The 19,816-nt window shown below is 49.2% G+C and overlaps 1 protein-coding gene across 1 annotated transcript in view; it reads left to right on the forward strand.

The window, feature by feature from the left end:
- Positions 1 to 279: 279 nt before the first annotated feature.
- The window catches only part of TNFRSF8 (TNF receptor superfamily member 8), a 31,070-nt gene continuing 11,533 nt past the window's right edge, over positions 280 to 19,816 (forward strand). Inside the window, exons 1-9 of the mRNA XM_059894133.1 lie at positions 280 to 367; positions 2,779 to 2,872; positions 3,228 to 3,385; positions 5,635 to 5,751; positions 8,513 to 8,665; positions 15,732 to 15,825; positions 16,118 to 16,263; positions 17,304 to 17,405; positions 17,540 to 17,593. Coding sequence (XP_059750116.1) covers positions 280 to 367; positions 2,779 to 2,872; positions 3,228 to 3,385; positions 5,635 to 5,751; positions 8,513 to 8,665; positions 15,732 to 15,825; positions 16,118 to 16,263; positions 17,304 to 17,405; positions 17,540 to 17,593 — 1,006 coding nt within the window. The remainder of the gene's footprint in view (positions 368 to 2,778; positions 2,873 to 3,227; positions 3,386 to 5,634; positions 5,752 to 8,512; positions 8,666 to 15,731; positions 15,826 to 16,117; positions 16,264 to 17,303; positions 17,406 to 17,539; positions 17,594 to 19,816) is intronic.

Consider the following 19,816-nt stretch of genomic DNA (forward strand, 5'->3'; position numbering starts at 1 on the left):
CCAGGGATGCGGGCTGGGAGGTGGAGGCTGCCTCATGGACCCCGCCTGCCCTCTAGTCCTCACATCAGGAACATTCTGGAAGGAAGGGCTGGGCATACCAGCTGCCCTGCCCAACAGCATGCCTCCCTCACATGCTGGACTGTCCCTGGGACTTTTCTGAGTCCCTTCCCTCACCCTCCCTCTGTCCCCGGTGACCCTTCTCTGTGTCCCTTAGACGACCTCGTGGAGAAGAAGCCATGCTCATGGAACTCTACCCGCGTCTGCGAGTGCCGGACTGGCATGTTCTGTGGCACATCAGTCATCAACTCCTGTGCCCGCTGCCTCCCTCACTCCGTCTGCCCGACAGGGATGGTTGTCAAGTTCCAGGGTGAGTATCCCCACCGCCCAGGACCACTATCTGTGCCAATGCTGCCCCCCCACAGACCTCCCAACGACTCTCCACCTCCCACCTCCTCCTTCCTGTTGGACAGATCACATCTCCTGTCACCATGATGCCAGGGATGCAAACGGAGGCCCCTGCTGCCCCTTCCCTGCACCTTGGGTTCCAGGCTCAGAAAGAGTCCCAGGCACCACCCTGGCTGGACTAGGTCTTGGATTGGTTTGAGGATCGGGGCAGAAATTCTTTGATGCCTGATAAACAAGAAAGAAAACTGAAGTTTCTGTCCTGGGAGTTTCCTGGAAGATGAGGGCTGGTTTCCCATTTTGGTCCAGGGATGCACCGTGCTTCTCACTCTACCACGCATTCGCACATGCTGTTCGCTCTTTCTGGGACACCCTTCCTTCCCCGTTCACTCAGTCAACTCTGCTTTCAGCTCTCTGTCCAAACATCTCCTCCCGACCTCTCCCAGGTCACTTCTCGACATGGAGGCGAACACTTGTGTCTGTCTTGGTGTGGTCAGTGCTTGTCTCCCTCCCTAGGCTGTAGCTTCGTGAGGGCCACGGTCATCTCCCCGCTGCCTAATCAGACACCCGGTGCAGAATCTGCTCTTCAGAGATAGGTGTTGAATGATGTGACAGGGAGATCAGAGCTGGGGGTGGTGGGGTTCAAATCTGGCCGGATTCTCTCTGGTCACACAGAACCCTCAGCGGGGGGACCCTCAGAAGCCCGCCACCCACAAGCAGGGGCAGGTGGTGGCGTGGAAAGGGCTCTGGATTGGACATCAGGTACCTGGGGTTTTGTACAGCTTTGCCTCGTGGGGCACGTTCCCAGGCCTCTCTGGGCCTCAGTCTTCCCATCTGTAAAATGCAGAGGTGTGACTAGAAGGCCTTGCATGGGGGCTTTTCAGCTCAGAAACTCTTGCGTCTCTAAGAAAAGTAGCCTTGAGTTCTGGTGCTCCAGCCTGTGGACCAGCTCTGGCTGGCGAAGCTCTCTTGACGGTGTTCCTGCACCTGCCACACGGTGGCGCCAGAGGCCTCTCTTTGCTGCCCCCAGACCTGCTGCCCAAGGCGGTGCCACGGGCCACGCTTAAAATGTGGCCAGTCACCCTGAGATGTGCTGTCAGTATAGAATATGCCCCGGATTTCAAATACTTAGTATAGGAAAAGAATGTAAAACATCTCATTAATTATTTTTTATGTTGATTACCTATTGGCATAATATTTTAGATATATTGGGTTAAATAAACGTATTGCTTAATTTCACTTGTTTCTTTTTTACTTTTTAAAATGTGGCTACTAGAAAATTTAAAACGATGACATGTGATTGACATATTTTATTGGACAGCACTGCTTTAGAAGTGCTCCAACCTTTGGCTGCCAAAGCCTGGCTAACTTCTAGATTCCTCTGTGGGAATTCCCACTGAGCAACTCGCAGGACCTCAGTCTCTTCCGCTGTAGAATGGAAAGTAGTTTCTGTCTCAGATCAAGCTTATAGCTAAGCCTTACACTAAGACCTTGCATAGGCTTTCTCCCCTGAAATTCTCCAGACGTCATAAGACTGTATTAGCCCCATTTTATAAGTGAGGAAATTGAGGTTCAGAGATGGCAGGTAATTAATTGCTCAAGACCACAGAGCCGGGAATATCTAATCCAGTGTTTGAACCTTATGCCCAGGTCTTATCACCCCACCACAGTGCAGATAGATGAGATAAGTCAGCATTGCTCATACCCTCCTCTACCAAAACTTCCAAACTCAAGTCCACTTGATTGAAAGCACTATGTGTTTTCTTCTCCACTTTTGCTTCCACCCAGTATTCTCCAGTACTCTTTGGCTTGCAAGTTACAATGTTTTTGGCTCATGTAACTGAAGTGTCTGAGGATAGCCTTGTGGAGCTTAAGGCATGGCTGGATCCAGGAACTCTGTCTTTTCCCGTCTCTCATCTCTACTACCCTATGTGTTGGTTTGTCTGTAAAATACCTACCAGCAGCTCCTGGCTTGCTTCCTACCCAACCCTAGTGGAAAGACAGCTTCTCCTTCCCACATTCTCAACAACCAAAATAAAACCTTGAAATTGCATCTCATAGACGTGTCTTGGGTCATGTGCCCACCCCTGAACCAGTCCATCATGGCCAGAGGAATGGGATGGATTGATTGGTCCAGCCTGGTCCCACGGCTACTCCTGAAGTGGGGTCCCAGCCCCTTACCACAGACATTGAGATTGGGAGGTGTAATTCTCCAGGGAAAATTGGATGGCTTTACCCCAAAAGGGAACAGATGCTGGGTAGGCACAGACATCAGATGGCCACTGTGTTTTCCTGGGTTGCGGTGGTAAAAGGTGTATTTTTGGAGTCCCTGGCTCTGTAATACCAAGTCTGAAGGCATCACCATCCTCCCTGCAGGCACCGCGCAGAGGAACACTGTCTGTGAGCCGCCTTCCCCAGGGACCACCCCCAACTGCGGCGCCAGCCCACAGGACTGCAAGACCCCTGCCAGGTGACTCCCGGCCCCCTCCTATCCTGCTGACCTTAGCGTGGGGCTGTGCCACCCCATAGGAGGTCCAGGGCACTGCTGGCTGGGGGTGAGGATGGGGTTCAGCCCAGGGAGCCTCTCTGCCAGGCCCACAAGTCATTTGAGGCCCTACTGTGTGCCCAGCCTGCCCTGAGCACACAGGAGACCGAGAAGGCCTAGAAAACACAGCCCTTGCTCCCAGGAGCTGACAGTGGGCCTGCCAGAGGCTGTGGGCAGAGCGTCTGGGTACCTATTCTCTATAGAAACGGTTATCCCTGAGCACAGACTCCCTCTGCCCCATCAGGAAAATTGCCAGTCCCATCTCCCGCTTCCTTCTCAGCAGCACCATCCCCCAGGCCAAGCCCACCCTGACCTCTCCAGCAAGCTCTGATGCCAGGACCACACTTCTTGGAGGGGGCACCCCCCTCGCCCCAGAAGATGCTTCTAAAATCACTGCCCACTCTAGCTCCTCCGTGGGGAAGCTCAATCCAGATCCAGGTAAGTTCTCCGGAGAAGCTGTGGGCTGTCTCCAGGGAAACGGTGTCCGATGGCTGGGCGACTGTCTGTGGCAGTCAGGGCAGGCAGGCACCGAGCTGTGGTCTTTCCCAGTGTGGGGAGAAGAGGGTCTCCAGGTCTTCCAGGACTGAGGGTTTCGAGGGCCAGAGTAGATAATGGAAGGACTCATTTGTTTCACGTTTTGGGTGCCAGACACTGAGGCAGGTGCTGGGGCATGCAGCAGAGCAGGCCAGCCTCTGCAGGTGTCAATTTGATGCCCCCCCTGGTTCCCATGGTGACAGATTGGGGTCCTCAGCTCACTCCTGTTTATTACCCAATAGCCTTCCATTGTATAGGGATACCACACTTTGTTCATCCAAACAGTTTTTGGATTTTTGAGTGGTTTCCATTTTGGGGCTATAATGAAAAACATTTGTGTGCATGTATGTTTTCATTTCTCTCTTTTTAAAAAATTGATTTGTAGGGCTTCTTATAATTCTTTGTCCTATAATTGCATTCAAAACATCTTCTCCCACCCTGTGGCTTGCCTTCTCATCCTCTTTACAGTGTCTTTTGATGAAGAGACGTTCTTAATTTCAGTGTAGTCAGATTGATCCATCTTTTCCTTTATGACTAGCGCTTTTCATGTTCTGCTTTGTAAGGCTTCTCCTCCGCTGAAATCTCAATGACACCCTACATTTATTTTCTAAGGTCATTGCTGTTTTGCCTTTGTTTAAAGAGTCCCCATGAATATTCAGTTGAACCCACACCATTTATCAAATAAATTGTCTTTTCCCCAGTGTTTCACATGCCATCTTTGTTGTAAATCAAGGGTCCATATATGTATGGGCAGGATTCTGGAGTCTCTATTCTATTCATTGGTCTCTTTGTGTATTCCATGTGAATACCATTCTCTCTTAATTACTATAGTTTTTCAGTAAGTCTGGGTGCTTGAGCAACTACTCCAACTTTGGTCTTCAACAGTGTATTGGCTGTTCTTGTTAATTTGCATATCCACATAAATTTTAGAATCAGCTTTTCAAATTTCATAAGATAGCCTATTGGGATTTTAATTGGGATTGCATTGAATCTACAGATCAGTTTGAAGAGAATCCACCTCTTTGCAGTATTGAGTATATGGTATAGCTCTACATTTATTTAGGTCTTCTTAATTTTTATTTTTAAAATTTTTATTTTATATTGGAGTATAGTTGATTTACAATGTTGTGTTAGTTTCAGGTGTACAGCAAAGTGATTCGGTTCTACATATACATATATCTATTCTTTTTCAGATTCTTTCCCCATATAGGTTATTACAGTGTATTGAATAGAGTTCCCTGTGCTATAAGTAGGTCCTTGTTGATTATCTATTTTATATATAGTAGTGTGTATATGTTAATCCCAAACTCCTAATTTATCCCTCCCACCCCTATTTAGGCCTTCTTTAAATTCTCCCAATAATGTTTTATGATTGTCTGTGTAGAAATATTTACATCTTTTGGTTAGATTTCTAAGTATTTGGTATTTCTGATGATGATGTAAATGGTATCTTTTTAAATATTTCATGTTCTAACTTTTTATTGTTAGTATTATTTTGAACTATGTGAAATGCCAGTATTTGTTTCTGTACTATCAAAATGGCAATTTCATGTGGTTCAATGCAAATATATAGACATTCAATTGATTTTGATATAATAACATTATATCCAACTACCTTGCGAAACTCACTTATTTCTTCTAATAATGTATCTTCAGACTCTTTGGATTATCTGTGCACTCAATATCATCTGTCCATAACTGCTTGGTATCTTCCTTTCTAAACCTTACCACTTTTATTTCTTTTTCTTGCCTTATTGCATTGCCTATGATCCCCAGGACCAAACTAAATAGAAGTTGTGATAGTAGGCATCCTTGCCTCATTGCTGAACTCAAAGGGAAAGTGGCTACCAAAGTTTTGAGCAGGGCAGTGACAGAGCAGTGAGACTGGGGAGAGCGCTCTGGCAGAGGGGAGGGACTGGAAGTGGGGATGGGGGGCCGTTAGGAGGCAGTTAGCACTCTTCTCCTGAGTGGCCTTAGACACATTCCTTCCCTCTCTGAGCCTCAGGACTCCCTCTGAAGGACTGATCAACATGTGCAGAGTTTGGGAGCCGGCCATGGAGCTGGGAGGCTTCAGTGATGGGGGTGGTGGTGGGATGAGGGCGAGGCCTCTGTCAAGGTGGCCTGGCCTGAAGCTTCTCTGCTTCTTTTCCCAGGGCTGACCCTGCCACAGCTATGCCCTCAGGGGTCTGCCGACTGCAGGAAGCAGTGTGACCCTGACTACTACCTGGACAGGGACGGTCGCTGCACGGCCTGTGTGAGCTGTTCAGGAGGTAAGGGCCTTGTCTCTCCTCCAGAGGTTCCTTCCAGGGAGCAGGTGGGGTCTTAGACAAGAGGCCAAGAATCTGGGGGTGGGAGCCTTGAGCTTGATCTCGGATACTCAGCCCTTGGGAGCCTGGTTCACCTTGCTGGCGTTTTTTGAGCAGTTGGCTTCTAGTGACTCCTACTCACGATTGTGGGTTTTGATGGCCGTGACCCCTTTTCAGAGAACTTCCATTCACTCAGTCTTTCCTGCAAGGAAATATTTGTCGATCACCTACCTATTTCAAGCTTGTCTCATTATTTTTGTACGTATCCTATGATGCCTGTATTACGATTGCCCCCATTTTACAGAAGAGGAAACTGAGGCTCGGGGAAGTCAGGGGGCTTCCAAGGGCCACAAGCCCTCGCAAATGGCAGGGCCAGGATTTGAACCTAGGGAGTCTGCCACTGGGTTCTGAGCTCATCACTCCACTGTGCTGCCTCTTAGAGCGCCTCTGCACAAGCACTTAGAGACTGACTGCTATATGCACGGTGGGATGACGTCCTGCCATAGTTTCCCCTGCGGCCAGCTCCCCGCAGCCTCACAACACCACCAGCCTCCCTGTGACGTCCAAGCAGCTGCCCAGGCCCCGGGCTGCCATGGCTGTAGCCCCGGCCCACTCACAGTGGCCACCACCACCGGGGGGAGGTGTGATTCTGTTTCTGCATCAGCACGGACTGGAGTCCAGGGAGGCCAAGTGGGGGAAAGGACACTCTGTTTGTGGTCGCTGGGGTCACTGTTCCAATTACTAAGGTCACAGAGCAAATTTTCTCAAAATTGAGTGGCGAAAAGCAAACTATTCGCTGTACTCATGGAGTCTGTGGGCCAGAATTCAGACCCGGCACCGCGGGGACAGCTGGTCTCTGCTCCACGATGTCTGGGGTCTCAGCTGGAAAACTTGAAGCCTGGAGCTGGAATCATCTGAAAGCTTTTTCATTCTCGGGTCTGGGGTCGATGCGGCTGCGGGCTGGGCCCTCGGATCCTCTCCATGTCGGCCTCTATATGGCCTGCTTCGGGCTTCCTCAAGTCCTGGGTGCTGGACTCAAAGATGAGTTGGGGTGGGGTGGGGTGTAGAAACCATACCCATTTTTATGACCCAGCCTCGGAAGTTACACGGCGTAACTTCCACTACATTCTGCCTGTGGAGGCGGTCACAGGGCCCCCTTGAGTCATGGAAGGAAAAAAAACAGTCGTGCTTATTTTTTTTTTCCTTTTTTTGGCCGTGCCGCATGGCATGTGGGATCTTAGTTCCCCAACCAGGGACCATGCTTCTTGATGGGTAAGTGGCCGAGCTCTGGAAGAGCAGACAGACCCAGAACTATTGCTGTGGCCATTCCTGGAAAAATATAATCTGTCACAGCTGCTGTGTCAGATGGGGAAACAAGAGATGGCTCTGGGCGCAAGAATTCCTCAACTTGAATAACTGAAGCCCTGCAACCCTGTGGAGTGGAGCCCAAGTGCCTGGGATCAAGTCTTGGCTCTACCGCTCGGGAGCTTATAAGCTCAAGCAAGTTTCTTAACCTCTCTGGGCCTCAGTTTCCTCATCCGTAAAATGCGCAGAATCATAGACCTCTCTCAGAGACCTGTTCTGGGAGTTAAATAGGTTAAACCGGGTTAATCTGGATAGAGCACTAAGAACACTGCCTTGCACACACTCGGTTATGTTAATACCATATTATAAGTAATAATGAGAGGTTTCAGGAAGACGCTGTGCAATCCCTTATCTTTATCGTGCAAGGCTTCTAAGCCTGTAAGTATCCCGCCGATTGAGAAATGTCCTTATTGAGCGAATCACATTTGTTTAAACTACTGATGCAGTAATTCTATTTTCACCCGTAAGTAAACAGAGCATGTAGAATATCCCCAAACATGTATAAATGCATTATTATACTTCTTCTTTTACAAAACCACTAACAATTTTTGTTTTATTTTTGAAAAAACCCACTTTTCATCATTGACAATTTCAAACACATTCAGAAGTAGAGAGAATCAGGAATGGTTATGGACTGTCACCCAGTTTTAAAGAATTATCAGTCAGGGCCAGTCTTGGTTCATCTCTACCCATGCCCACTCACCCCTGTTCTCTGAATTATTTTCTTTATTTAAAAAATTATTTTATTTTTTTTGGATTTTTTTCTTTTAATAGCTTTATTGAGATATAGTTGACATACAATAAAATGCACACGTTTAAAGTGTGCAGTTTGATAGGTTTTGTCATATGTGTGTAGCTGTGAAACCATCACCACAGTCAAGACAATGAACTGTCCATCACCCCCCAAAACTTCCCTCATGCTCCATGCCATCCCTCCCATCGCTCCCTGCTTCTACTGCCATTCCCAGGCAACAGTTATGCTTTCTGTCACTATGGAATAGTTTGCATTTTCTGGCTTTTCCTATAAACAGAATCATAGAGCATATACTCCTTTTTTTTTTTGGCCATGCCACGTGGCATGCGGGATCTTAGTTCCCTGACTAGGGATCGAACCTGTGTCCCTTGCAGTGGAAGCTCGGAGTCCTAACCACTGGACCGCCAGGGAAGTCCCTATATACACCTTTTTTTGTCCGCCTTCTTTCGCTCAGCATAATTATTTTTTGCACCAAAAGATCTGCTCAACGGAATCATCAAATGAGCATGTGCTCCTGGGCAAATATGTCTCTGTCCTCCTGGGGGTTATCAGGACCCCTGCCCTCTCCATCCCAATCCTTCCTCTGGACCCTTCTCTGTCCCTCAGACCACCTCGTGGAGAAGACACCTTGCATGTGGAACTCCTCCCGTGTCTGCGAGTGTCGACCTGGCATGTTCTGTGCCACGTCAGCCACCAACTCCTGTGCCCGCTGCGTCACCCGCCCCATCTGCCCACCAGGGATGGTCACCAAGCTCCAGGGTAAGCAGTTCACACCCCCAACCAAGGGGCTGAGTTCTCTGTCCCTAGGGCTGCACCTCTCCCCACCCCCAACTGACAAATGACCTTCAATCCCAGCTGTTAACTAGGTCAGGTTTGGGCTATGTTTTCTCTTTGAATAGTTAGATCCAGGGAGTGGGATAAAATCCAAACTTGACATTTTGGTAAGAGTTTCTGAGGATTATTTTAAAATTTTTAAATTATTAAAAAGATTTTTTATTCTTCTTGAAATTGTTGGTCTGGTAAAATCTTGACTTGTTTGCAAGGCTGTTTTATTGACTCAAGATAGATCAATATAAGTTTATGAAGAAGCTTCCAATTCAAATGATGGACATTCACCAGAGTGTAAAAAAGTATGAACCCTTGACAGTGGACAAAAAAACAAACAAAAAAGAGTTCATCAGCAGATGAGAGATTTCAACAAATTTTTAGAAGGTGGAAAAGAGATGGAAGGGTGGTAACAAATGAAACCAAGTGGAGGAAAGCTTACGTAGCTAGAATTCACTCCACGAGGCCTGCAGAAAAGTGAGGGGTAAGTTGCTCCTAAGACCCGCCAGAGAAGCTCTGGGCTTACAGCAGGCAAGTAAAATGAAGGATGGGGGTGAAGTGGAGAATTAGAAAGTGCAGTGAGCTGCAACTTCATCTCGAAAATAAAAATTAAAGATTTGTAACAATGCAAAACCCACCACCCAAAGTACAATCTAAAAATAAAACAAATGAATGAATATAACAACAGCAAAAACATGTGTAACAATGACATACCATGGGCATTGACCAGTCTGAGAGATGGTGCCTGATTTTTTATCCCCTGATGAAAATGATCAACTTTTTGGCTAATGACACTGAAGGACTATCTAGGGAAAACTAGATGTTGGCCACTCTGGTGCAAAGCCCCCTTTGCTTGTGTCTTTGGGAGTTCATCCTGTCAATGGGCTATTCCTGCTCAGTCATGCTGAAGTGAAGCCTGCCAGCTCACACTCCCCACCCATGAGTCCAGAGTTCCCAGGCAGACCTCCTGCTAAGGGAAGAGACCCACTGTGAAAATGACATACTAACAACACAGTAGAAGAAACCCCACCTGCCGCTGGAATGGTCAACATTGTTCTTTTCAAATAAATATGAATGAGCAGTAAAGATTTTCAGACTTATAAGGAAAAACAGCAGTATGAAGGAGAATAACAAGACACACAAACAGAAAAACTTACTACAGATGAAGCAACGATGAACCCAGGAATGGAAGAGAAATAAATTAGTGTCCACAGAAAAATTCAAGAAGTTGTTACAACCACAAAGTGAGAACAGAAGGCAAAGAAGAAGGAACAGCAAGAGAGTAAAGGGCAAGAAATGGCTTTTAGAAAGTGCCCTTGTTACCAATCTGTTGCCTCTCAGCTCCCAATTCACCCTTGAGTACCTGCTGTGCCCTAAAGGATTAGACTCTTGGAAGATTTCTCCTCTTGAGTGTGATGCTATGTTTTGCCAGTAGGGGGCGCTGGAGGACCATTGCAGGGGAAAGGAGGCTTCTCTTGGCTATATTTGTTTTTTCCTGCTCCTGCTGCAGAGTCTGTCTGCAGGGCCTGTGGGTGGGGACATCTGGTGGTGTCCTGCCCCAGTCATACTTCCAGGGTAGACAGTCCCTCAGCAACCACAGGCCCAGGCTAGGTCTGGCAACCACCTTCCATGCTTCAGGCCTCATGTCAGCAAAAGTGCCATAATTTCCTCTGTGGTCCCACCCTCCCACCCCACCCCGCTCCGCTCCCAGCCTTGGGTCTTCTGCACACCATTTCTTGACACAGTTACTGTGTGCTCCCACGGTGGTGCCCCAACTTTCCCTGTGTACCTGACCTGAGAAGTGAGACTTCAGATTGAAATGACCTACCAGGAGCAAAGCAGGTTGAATGAAAATTACCCACATGTAGACATAATAGATGCACCACCATTTATTTATCCATTCACCAGTTGATGGACATCTGGCTTGTTTCCAGTTTAGGGCTATTATGAATAATAGCAGCTACAACTGAATAAAGCAGCTACAACTGTTCTTGTACAGGTCTTTGTATGGACATATATTTTCATTTCATGGGTAAATACCTAGGAGACGGATGACTGGGTCACTGTGCTGGCCACACAGAATGTCTCTGAGGGCCAGATCAAAGCTGGCCACCTGTGACCTGATCCAACCACATCATTTTACACGTGGAGAGAACCATACATAATGCCAGAACTAGAGCTGGAACACAGAGATCCCGAGTCATAGCCAAGTGCTCTCTACTGGACCACACCAGCTCCTTCTAAGTTGAACAGAGAATTTTTTACTTAGCTAAAATACAATTACGTTTGAAAGCGGAATAAAAACATTTTCAGACATAACAGGGCAGAAATTCTGCTTTTCCCCCATGTATCCTTTCTTAGAAAGTTACTTGAAGATGTAATTCTGTTAAATGAGGGGCAAAAAAGAAAAAAGAAAAAGCCACGAAATCTAGAAAACAGTGGTTCTATCCCAGGAGAGCAAAGAAGGGAAGTCCCAGAATGACAGCTGTGCTAAAGACATTACAACATCTGGTTGAACCCCATCAGAGCAAGAAAATGAAGGGCTCCAGGGAATTGTCTGTAGGAATAAAAGGTAGAATTACAGTCAGTTTCATGAGTAGTAGAGATGAAAAACTTGAGGATATGGTAAAGGCACATTATTCTTTTATCAGCAAGGAAAAGAAAGGTGATTGAAAACTCTAGGGAAAGTAAAAAGCTGACAAGAAATGTACAGTTCAAATATGAAGATGAAAATTTCATCTGATTTTAAGCAATTTCTGGTTGTACCAAAAAAGGATTCCATTTGACCTTGATGTTAAGACCATTCTCCTTCAAATGACCCAAGGATCAGGTGTTTCAATTTAAAGAGAAATATTTAAGTCTCGTATATCTTTTTTAGTTTCTAAATTGAGACTAAGAGCAGGTAGTTTCTTTCTCCGCCCCCCTCTTCCAATGGGCCCTCTCCAGAGAACATAGGCAGACTAAGTAGGGGCTAAATAAACCATGCCTTCTTCTCACCTTCAGATCCAAAGGAGGAAGAAAAGGGGAGGGTCAGTAACCCAGGGAGAAAAGAGGGTGAGGTATGGTACATACAGAGAAGGGATGAGAGGCACCCAGGAGCGCTGGGCCCACCTTCTCCGCTTAGAATAAGGGCAGCAGTTCTGTTGCTGGTTCCTGTCGCAGGTGTTGCAGTGGCAGCTCCTGTCGCAGGTGTTCCAGTGGCAGCTCAGGCCGAGGCTGCCTTAGAGAGAGGCCAGAGGGTGCTAAGTGGGTGTAGCCACAGTTAGTGTTCTTGAGCCCAAGAGCTCCTCCAATCCTCTCGAAGCCAACTCTCACTGAATCCCCACGACATCTCAAATACAAATAGAAATTAGCATAACGAACTGCGTTATCTTCCTCATAGCCCAAGGCCTCCCGGCTTCAGCTAATTTAGGTAATTGTCTGGTGACCACGTGGAAAGACACAGCATGTATTTGGAGACCCCCAAAATCAGACGGTTCCTCAGGACCCTACCAATGCAAGAAGAAAATTAATCCTGGCCTCACTTTCTCTTCAGAGTGTTTCAGGAAAAATCTGAGAGGTATCATGAGAGCTTTTAGAAGGGAGGCGTGTGTGGGCGGGAGGTTTGTTTTGTACCACATGAGGGAAGGGGTGCCTCCTCCAGGAACATGGGGGCAGAGAGGGTTAGTAGCTTGGCTGGACCTACTTCAAATGTGGGCCTTTTTTTTTTCTGCCCTAGAAAAGCAGTTAATCATAAGGTTGTAAGAAAGGGCTCAGGCCCCAGGCAGGAGGCAGTGTGGTCCAATGGAAAGTGCTCTGGGCTGGGACTCAGGAGCCCTGATTTCTTTAATTAATTTTATTTTTACTTTTGCCTGTGTTGGGTCTTCGTTTCTGTGCGAGGGCTTTCTCTAGTTGTGGCAAGAGGGGGCCACTATTCATCGCCGTGCGCGGGCCTCTCACTATCGCGGCCTCTCTTGTTGCGGAGCATAGGCTCCAGACGCGCAGGCTCAGTAGTTGTGGCTCACGGGCCCAGTTGCTCCGTGGCATGTGGGATCTTCCCAGACCAGGGCTCGAACCCGTGTCCCCTGCATTAGCAGGCAGAGTCTCAACCACTGCGTCACCAGGGAAGCCCAGGAGCCCTGATTTCTGACTCTAGCTCCGGCTCTGTGGTTCTCTCCATTTGTAAAAGGAGGTGGCTGGGTCAGATCAGAGATGACCATGCTTGAACTGGTCCTCAAAGACATTCTGTCTGGTCAACACAGTGACACAGGCTTCCTGCTCCTAGGTACACAAGTGAAATGAAATTATATGTTTTCACAAAGACTTGTACAAGAATACTCATAGCTGCCTTGTTTATAATAGCTTCAAACTGGAGACAACCCAAATGTCCATCAACTGGTCACCGGCTAAATAAATGGAGGTACATCTCTACGATGGAACAACTACTCAGTAATAAAAAGGAATGAATTACTGAGACAAGCGACACGAATGAATCTCAGAAACATTATGCTGAGTGGAAGAAGCCAGACACCAAAGAGTACACACTGCACAATTCTGTCTAATGAAGTTCTGGAGGCAAACTCATCTGTAGTGACATAAAGCAGATCCGTGGCTGCCCGGGTGTGGGAGGGGATTGAGTGCAAAAGGACAAGGGAACTTACTGGGGAGGTGGGAATGTTCTGGATCTTGAGTGGAGTTACAGTTACATGAAGGTACAGTTATCCCTCAGTATCCGCGGGGGATACCCAAATCTGAGGATGCTCAAGTCCCTTATATAAAATGGCAAGGTACAGTGGGCCCTCCATCTCTGCATGTTCTGCATCCGTGCGGTCAATCAGTCTGCAGTTGGCTGAATCCTCAGGTGTGGAATCCTTGGATGTGACCCGCAGATATGGAGGGCTGACTGCTGAATGTATCCATTCCTCAAAACTCATCAACCCGTGCACTTAGGGGACATTTCCTTCTATGTAAATCATGCCTCAATAAAATTGATTTCAGAAGAAAAGAACTTTAAGAATTGAGGCTACATTTACATACCAGAAGATGTTTAAATTTATTTATTTGTTTACATTTATTTAATGAGATTTCTCTTAAATAAAACCAGGAAGTCTGGAGTCACCAGGCCACCTTCCCGCATGATCACAGTTGGCTGGAGATGAGGAGCAGCTTTCTTTTTGTTTTTTGAAATATTTATTTATTTAGGCTGCTCCAGGTCTTAGTTGCAGCATGTGGGATCTTTGTTATGGCATGTGGGATCTTTAGTTGCCGCATGCGAACTCTTAGTTGCGGCATGCAGGATCTAGCTCCCCGACCAGGGATCAAACCTGGGTCCCTGCGCTGGGAGCACAGAGTCTTACCCACTGGACAACCAGGGAAGTCCCCCAAGGAGCAGCTTTTCCACTTTGATCTTTTGAAACACAAATCTGATCGTCTCAGCCAATTAGAGCCACAGGAATAGTGTGTTACAAAAACCTCGACATTGCAGCATTCATCTCTCACTCCTCCGTGGGTCAGCTGGGCCGCTCTGCGGTCTTGCCAGGGCTTGAAGGTTTGGTTTGGGTTTGCTCTGCGTGTACTTCTGGGACCAGCGGGGGCTGGCTGCCCACCCCTGGCGTGGTCTACTTATGGCAACGGTGGGAGTGCAGAAAGGGGGCGGTGGAGGTCAGATGCCTCTTAAGGCCCAGCCGTCGCTTTTCTGCCATTCCACTGACCAGACAAGGCACACAGCCAAGTTCAGACACCAAAGGGGTGGGGGACACACAGACACCTGCCTTGACCTGGAGGGGCTGCAGAGTCACCTGGCAAAGGGTGTGGATGTGGGGCAGGATGCAGAGATGGGACCACCATGCAATCTACCACACCTATCCCATCCTATTGCTAATTAAAACCATCACTTTTTGGAGAAAGACCCAGCATTTAAAACAGCTTTATTGCGGTATAATTTACATACCATAATATCTACTAGTTTTAAGTGTGCAGTTCAGTAATTTTAAAGAAATTTACAAAGTTGTGAAACTGTCACCACCTTCTAAGAAACCTTGTAGGTTAGTTAGTTGACTAACCCTAACCCTTGTAGGGCATGGGTCAGTCAATCCCATGCCCACCCCCAGCCTGGACAACCACTAATCTGCTTTCTGTTCCTCTAGATTAGTGTTTTGGGGACATTTCCATAATATGCATTCTTCTGTGTCTGGCTTCTTTCACTGAGCATAACACTTTTGAGGTTCATCCATGCTGTAGCTGTATTAGTACTTCAGTCCTTTTATTGCCACACAATATTCTAGGGTACAGATATACTACATTTTGTTCATCTGTTTACCAGCGGATAGGTGTTTGGGTTGTTTCCACTTCTTTGACTTCTATGAAGAATGCTGCTATGAGCCATCTCCTCCCTCCCCCCACCTTCTATTTCCCCTGCTTAGAAATCCCCACCCCTACTCACATCCCAGCAACCCCTTCCTCAGGGAAGCCTCTCTGGTCAGATGAGGTCAAGTCTCCCATTACAGGGACCCCACCTGCCTTCGCGTGACACCTGAATCTGTGAGCCCCACCAGCCGGTGGGCCCCCAGGGGTGGGGATCTTGTCTGTTTTGCTCACTGCTCTGTCCCAGCTCCCAGCATAGTCCCCAGTACATAGTAGGTGCTCAATAAAGGGTTGTTACGTGGAGGGAAGGGAGGAGGGAGGTAGAGAGGAAGTGAGGAGACAGAGCCAGGACACAGACCTGGGTCTGCCCGGCTGCAGTGTCCTTCCGGCCCCATGGTGCTACCTCCCTGGAAGTCACTAGTCCAGATGGGTAGGGCTCCTTGGCACTGATTCCTATTTTTTTAAATTTCGTTTTAGAAATTGAAGTATAGTTCATTTACAAGGTATTGAATATAGTTCCATGCTATACAGTAGGTCCTTGTTGTTTATCTATTTTATATATAGTAGTGTGTATCTGTTAATCCCAAATTCCCAGTTTATCCCTCCCTCCCCCCTTTCCCCTTTGGTAACCATCCTTGGCACCAATTCTAACCTGCAGGTACGGCTGAGAGGGACACCACCTATGAGCCACCTCCCCCGGGGACCCACTCTAACTGCAGCACCAACGCAGAGGACAGCGGGGTGCCCGCCAGGTGACTCCTTGGCCCCCTCTCTCCATTTGCCCTTCATACCCAGGGGATTCCCCGGGGGGCAGCCGCCTGGGAGTGGAAGTGGGGCTTGGGCTAGATCTCTGGGCCAAGCCCACAAGTCATTTTGGAGAATGTGAGCCTAGGTCTGTGTTGGCACCATGGAAGCCCCGAAGGCCTAGAAACCCAGGCCCTGCCCTCAAAGTGCCTGGCAGAGGCTGTAGGCAGGGGAACTGGGGTCTCAGGCCTCCTTTTCCATCTTGAGTGTCCTTCTTACTTCTGGCCTCTCTCCCCGCAGCCCCACCCCCTCCCTGATCTCCCTGGCCGACTCCCTGACTGGTAAGGAGCATGGAGGGGACGTCACCCACGTGCGGGGACGCGCCTCTATCTCAACCAGCACTCCCATCTCCTTCTCCTCCACAGGGAAGCCCACTCTGGTTTCAGGTAATGATCACCCCCATGAAGCAGGGCCTTCCTCCCTGGGGACCACCAGGAGGGAGGGTTCTCACTAGGTGACAGCAGCCACTTGGGGGTGGGGGGGCGGGGACCAAGGCTGACCCCAGGTCTCCGGTTTCCTGATCTGGAGCTGTGGCTCTGTCACTCGCTAGAGATGATTCCTTAATTCTTCTGAGCAGGGATTTTATTCACAGCTTCACCCCCATGGCCCATAATTGCTGCTCAGAAAATATTTGGTGACTGATTTCATGACCTTGACTAGTTTCTTACTTCTTCTGAGCTTCAGTTTTCTCACCTGTAACGTTGTAACAGCATATACCATGCAGGGTAGTAAGCAGTGTACAGTACACGGGCGCCTTACCCGCTCCCCTTAGACGGTCGCTCTCAGTACCATGCGTTTTAGGACTTGCAGTTCTACTCTTAGACACTAGGTGGCAGTAGTTCTCAGGCCAGCGGCGCTCAAAGAGGTCCTGGACTTGGCACCATCAGCAACTTGTTAGAAAAGCAAGTTACCAGCCCCACGCCAGACTACTGAATCAGAATCTGCATTTTAACATGGTCCCCAGGAGATTCATATGCACAGGAATGTTTGAGAAGCACTTATCTGGCACATGCTTTTTTAACATCTAAAAATGGACTTTAAAGGATAATAACTATATATTGATTTTCAAAAGTAGCAAAGCAAGTTAAGTATTAAGTGGTAAAGAAATATATCCAGATAGTGGTTAAGAGCGTGGGCTCTGGAGTCCCCCTGGCCTGGCCTAATGGGCTTCCTAGAGCCAGGTGAGGAAGGACAGGTGGGTAAGCGCTGGACAAGATAGATATAGACAGGATCTGGGTTTCTGTCCTGGCTTGGCAAAGGACCAGGTCCTGTCAGCCACAGTAGAGTCTGTGTCCAGGAGGAAGTAGTCTGGGGCGAGGGCTGTCCTGTGTGGTTGCTATAGGGCCCCGGCTCACCGCCATGATGCAGACTTCGGGGGCCACCAGTGCCAGGGCAGGCGAGAGTGCAGGGCGCCTCTGTGTTCCAGGACCTGTGCTCTTCTGGGTGATCTTGACACTGGTGGTGGTCGTCAGCTTTGGCTCCTTTCTCCTGTGCCACCGGAGGGGCTGCAGGAAGTGGATGGGGCAGAGTGAGTGCATGTGTCCTTGGGGCCTTGGGAGGGCAGGGTGCTCTGTCCTAGCCTGGCCTGGGTCCCTCTCCCGCCCTGCCCGCTGAGGCTGTCTGAGGCTGGCATCCCTAGCCTTCCTCCCGTTGTCGTTTCAGAGCTCCACCTGTGCTACCCAGTCCAGACCTTCCAGCCCAAGCTGGAGCCTGTGGGTGAGTGTCCAGAGGTCCAAAGGGGCTACGGGAAGCTACACAGCAGCTCTGGACCATGGGTTTGGATCTCCCTCGGGGCTCACTCTGTAGGGGTTCCCACAAGCTGCTCCTCCTTTCTGTGCAACCTCATCTGTGGTGGGAATATAATGTGGGTGGAAACTCTGTAACATGCCCTGTTCGGCGTTGGATGGAGTGCGGGCATGAAGTTTCAAAAATCCACCTTATCCTCCATTCTTGCCTCTATTGTGCCCTCAGGAGAGGCCTTCCCTTCCTCTCTTCTTCTCTCTGTCGCCCCTTCCCAGCCTCCCTATTATTTTCCCCTCCCCATTCCTCCCTTCCTCCCCTCACCCCCTCCCTCCTGCTGGCAGCTGAGGGCATAGGGGTCGGGGTGGGGGTGGGTGTAGGCTGACAGGGCTAGAATCCTGATTCTGCCCCTTATGAGCTACATAATCTGGGTGAGTTACTTAATTCCTCTGTGTCTCAGTTTCTTCATCTGTAAAATGGGGACAGTGGGGTCTAATTCAGAGGGCGGGCGTGTGGATCCATCGCGATGGGCCTGTTAAGTGCTGTGCGGGGCACCTGCACGTAGTCAGAGCTCAGCACATAGTGGCTGCTGTTTGCTGATGCCCCCCCCCGTGTCTAGGACCTTTTTCCTCAGCAGGAATCCCAGGCCTTCCTGAGTTCTACATTTTTCTGAACTCCTCTCTCTGATCCTTGGCCAGCCTCCAAACCACCTCTTCCAGGCAGCCTTCCATGCTCCACCCATCCAGGCAGCAGACTCAGCTCTCACCTCGGGGGAGGGGACCCCAGCCATCTTGTGCCAAGTGTCTCCTCTCCTCTGGGCAGCCTCTTTCAAGGCAGGGCAACGTCCTCCTCAGCATGTCACAAGCATTGATTGAGCACCTACTGTGTACAGGCCCTGACCACAGGGGAAGGAGTGGACACAAATGGTCTGAACTTCCCTTTCTGGTTTCAAGGCAGGCTCCCACAAAGGGACTCACTGACTGAGCAGCCCCAGGGGAGGCAGGGGATGCTCTTCATTCCATAAAGAAGAGACAAGACCCGGGGCCACACCACCTGTAGGGGCCACACCAGACTCAGGCGCTGGTCCTGGAGACGGCCGGTCTTGTTTATAGAGGGCTCAGTCCTGCCCCCCCTTGCTTCCTCCCCACCAGGTTGTCTACCACCCAGTGCCCACCCTGGAGCCCAGCGGTCAACTCAGACCGTGCCCCCCAGGTCCCCAGGCCCCGTGGAGAGCCTTGCTGTAGCACGGTTTCTGACTTGGGCCCCTGAACACAGTCTGGTGAGGCATGTTTTGGATTTGATGAGTTTCACAAGCAGGTGCTTGCGTTCCCTTCGCAAGGGGGGTTTTTGTGTTTTGACAATTTCAAGCCTTTTTCCGTGAGCTGTCAGGCTCAGTGTCTCACTGAAACCCGCGTTTGCTTTCTTGACATTTTTCTAGTATTAGAGTTTCCATTGCTGTAAGTTTATTTTTTTTCTTCAAACCTCCGTGATAGCAGTTTTGTCACACACACACACACACACACACACACACACACACACCCCTAAAAAAAAGACAAAGAGAGAGCAAGAAAGACAGAAAGCACCTTCCCTTAAGAAACCAGACCTACCAGGAACCAAACCTGGGGTTCAGCGGTGGCCACTCTGTTTGGGGCCGTTTCTGGCCCGCTGGCTTCCGGTGGGTCCCTGGGGGTCTGGTTCCCAGGCCCGAGAGGGAAGGAGGTGCCGCAGGCGGCAGGATGCAGATGGACTGAGAGGGGTGGGTGCAGTGGGGGCTGGGGGGGCGCAGGAGCCTTTATTCACTCCTCTGCTCCTTCATGTCTCCGTGGGGCACTTCCTATTGGCCCTGTGCTGGGTACGGAAACTGCCCTCCCCAGCTTTCAGACCAGCATCAGTTGCTCAGATGACTAAAGGCGAGCGGGATGGAAATGGTTGCCCCAGCCCTCCTGGTCCCGGAGCTCCAGGGCTGGGGGAGCCCCTGGTGCGGTAAGCAGCGCATCATCGATCTGGGCAGATGCCCCTTTGATGCTCACCCCCATCTCTGAATGGATTTGACTTGGTGGCAGGCACACACGTGTTCTCATTTTACTCCTCCTTGTGAGGCGCCCACTGTTATCCCCATTTCACAGATGAGAAAGCGGAGGCACGGGCAGATGAAGGAACTTGTTTAAGGCCACTTGATTAATGAGCAGTACGACCAAC

This window comes from Balaenoptera ricei, chromosome 1 (assembly GCF_028023285.1).
Source record: "Balaenoptera ricei isolate mBalRic1 chromosome 1, mBalRic1.hap2, whole genome shotgun sequence".
Taxonomy (NCBI): Eukaryota; Metazoa; Chordata; class Mammalia; order Artiodactyla; family Balaenopteridae; genus Balaenoptera; species Balaenoptera ricei.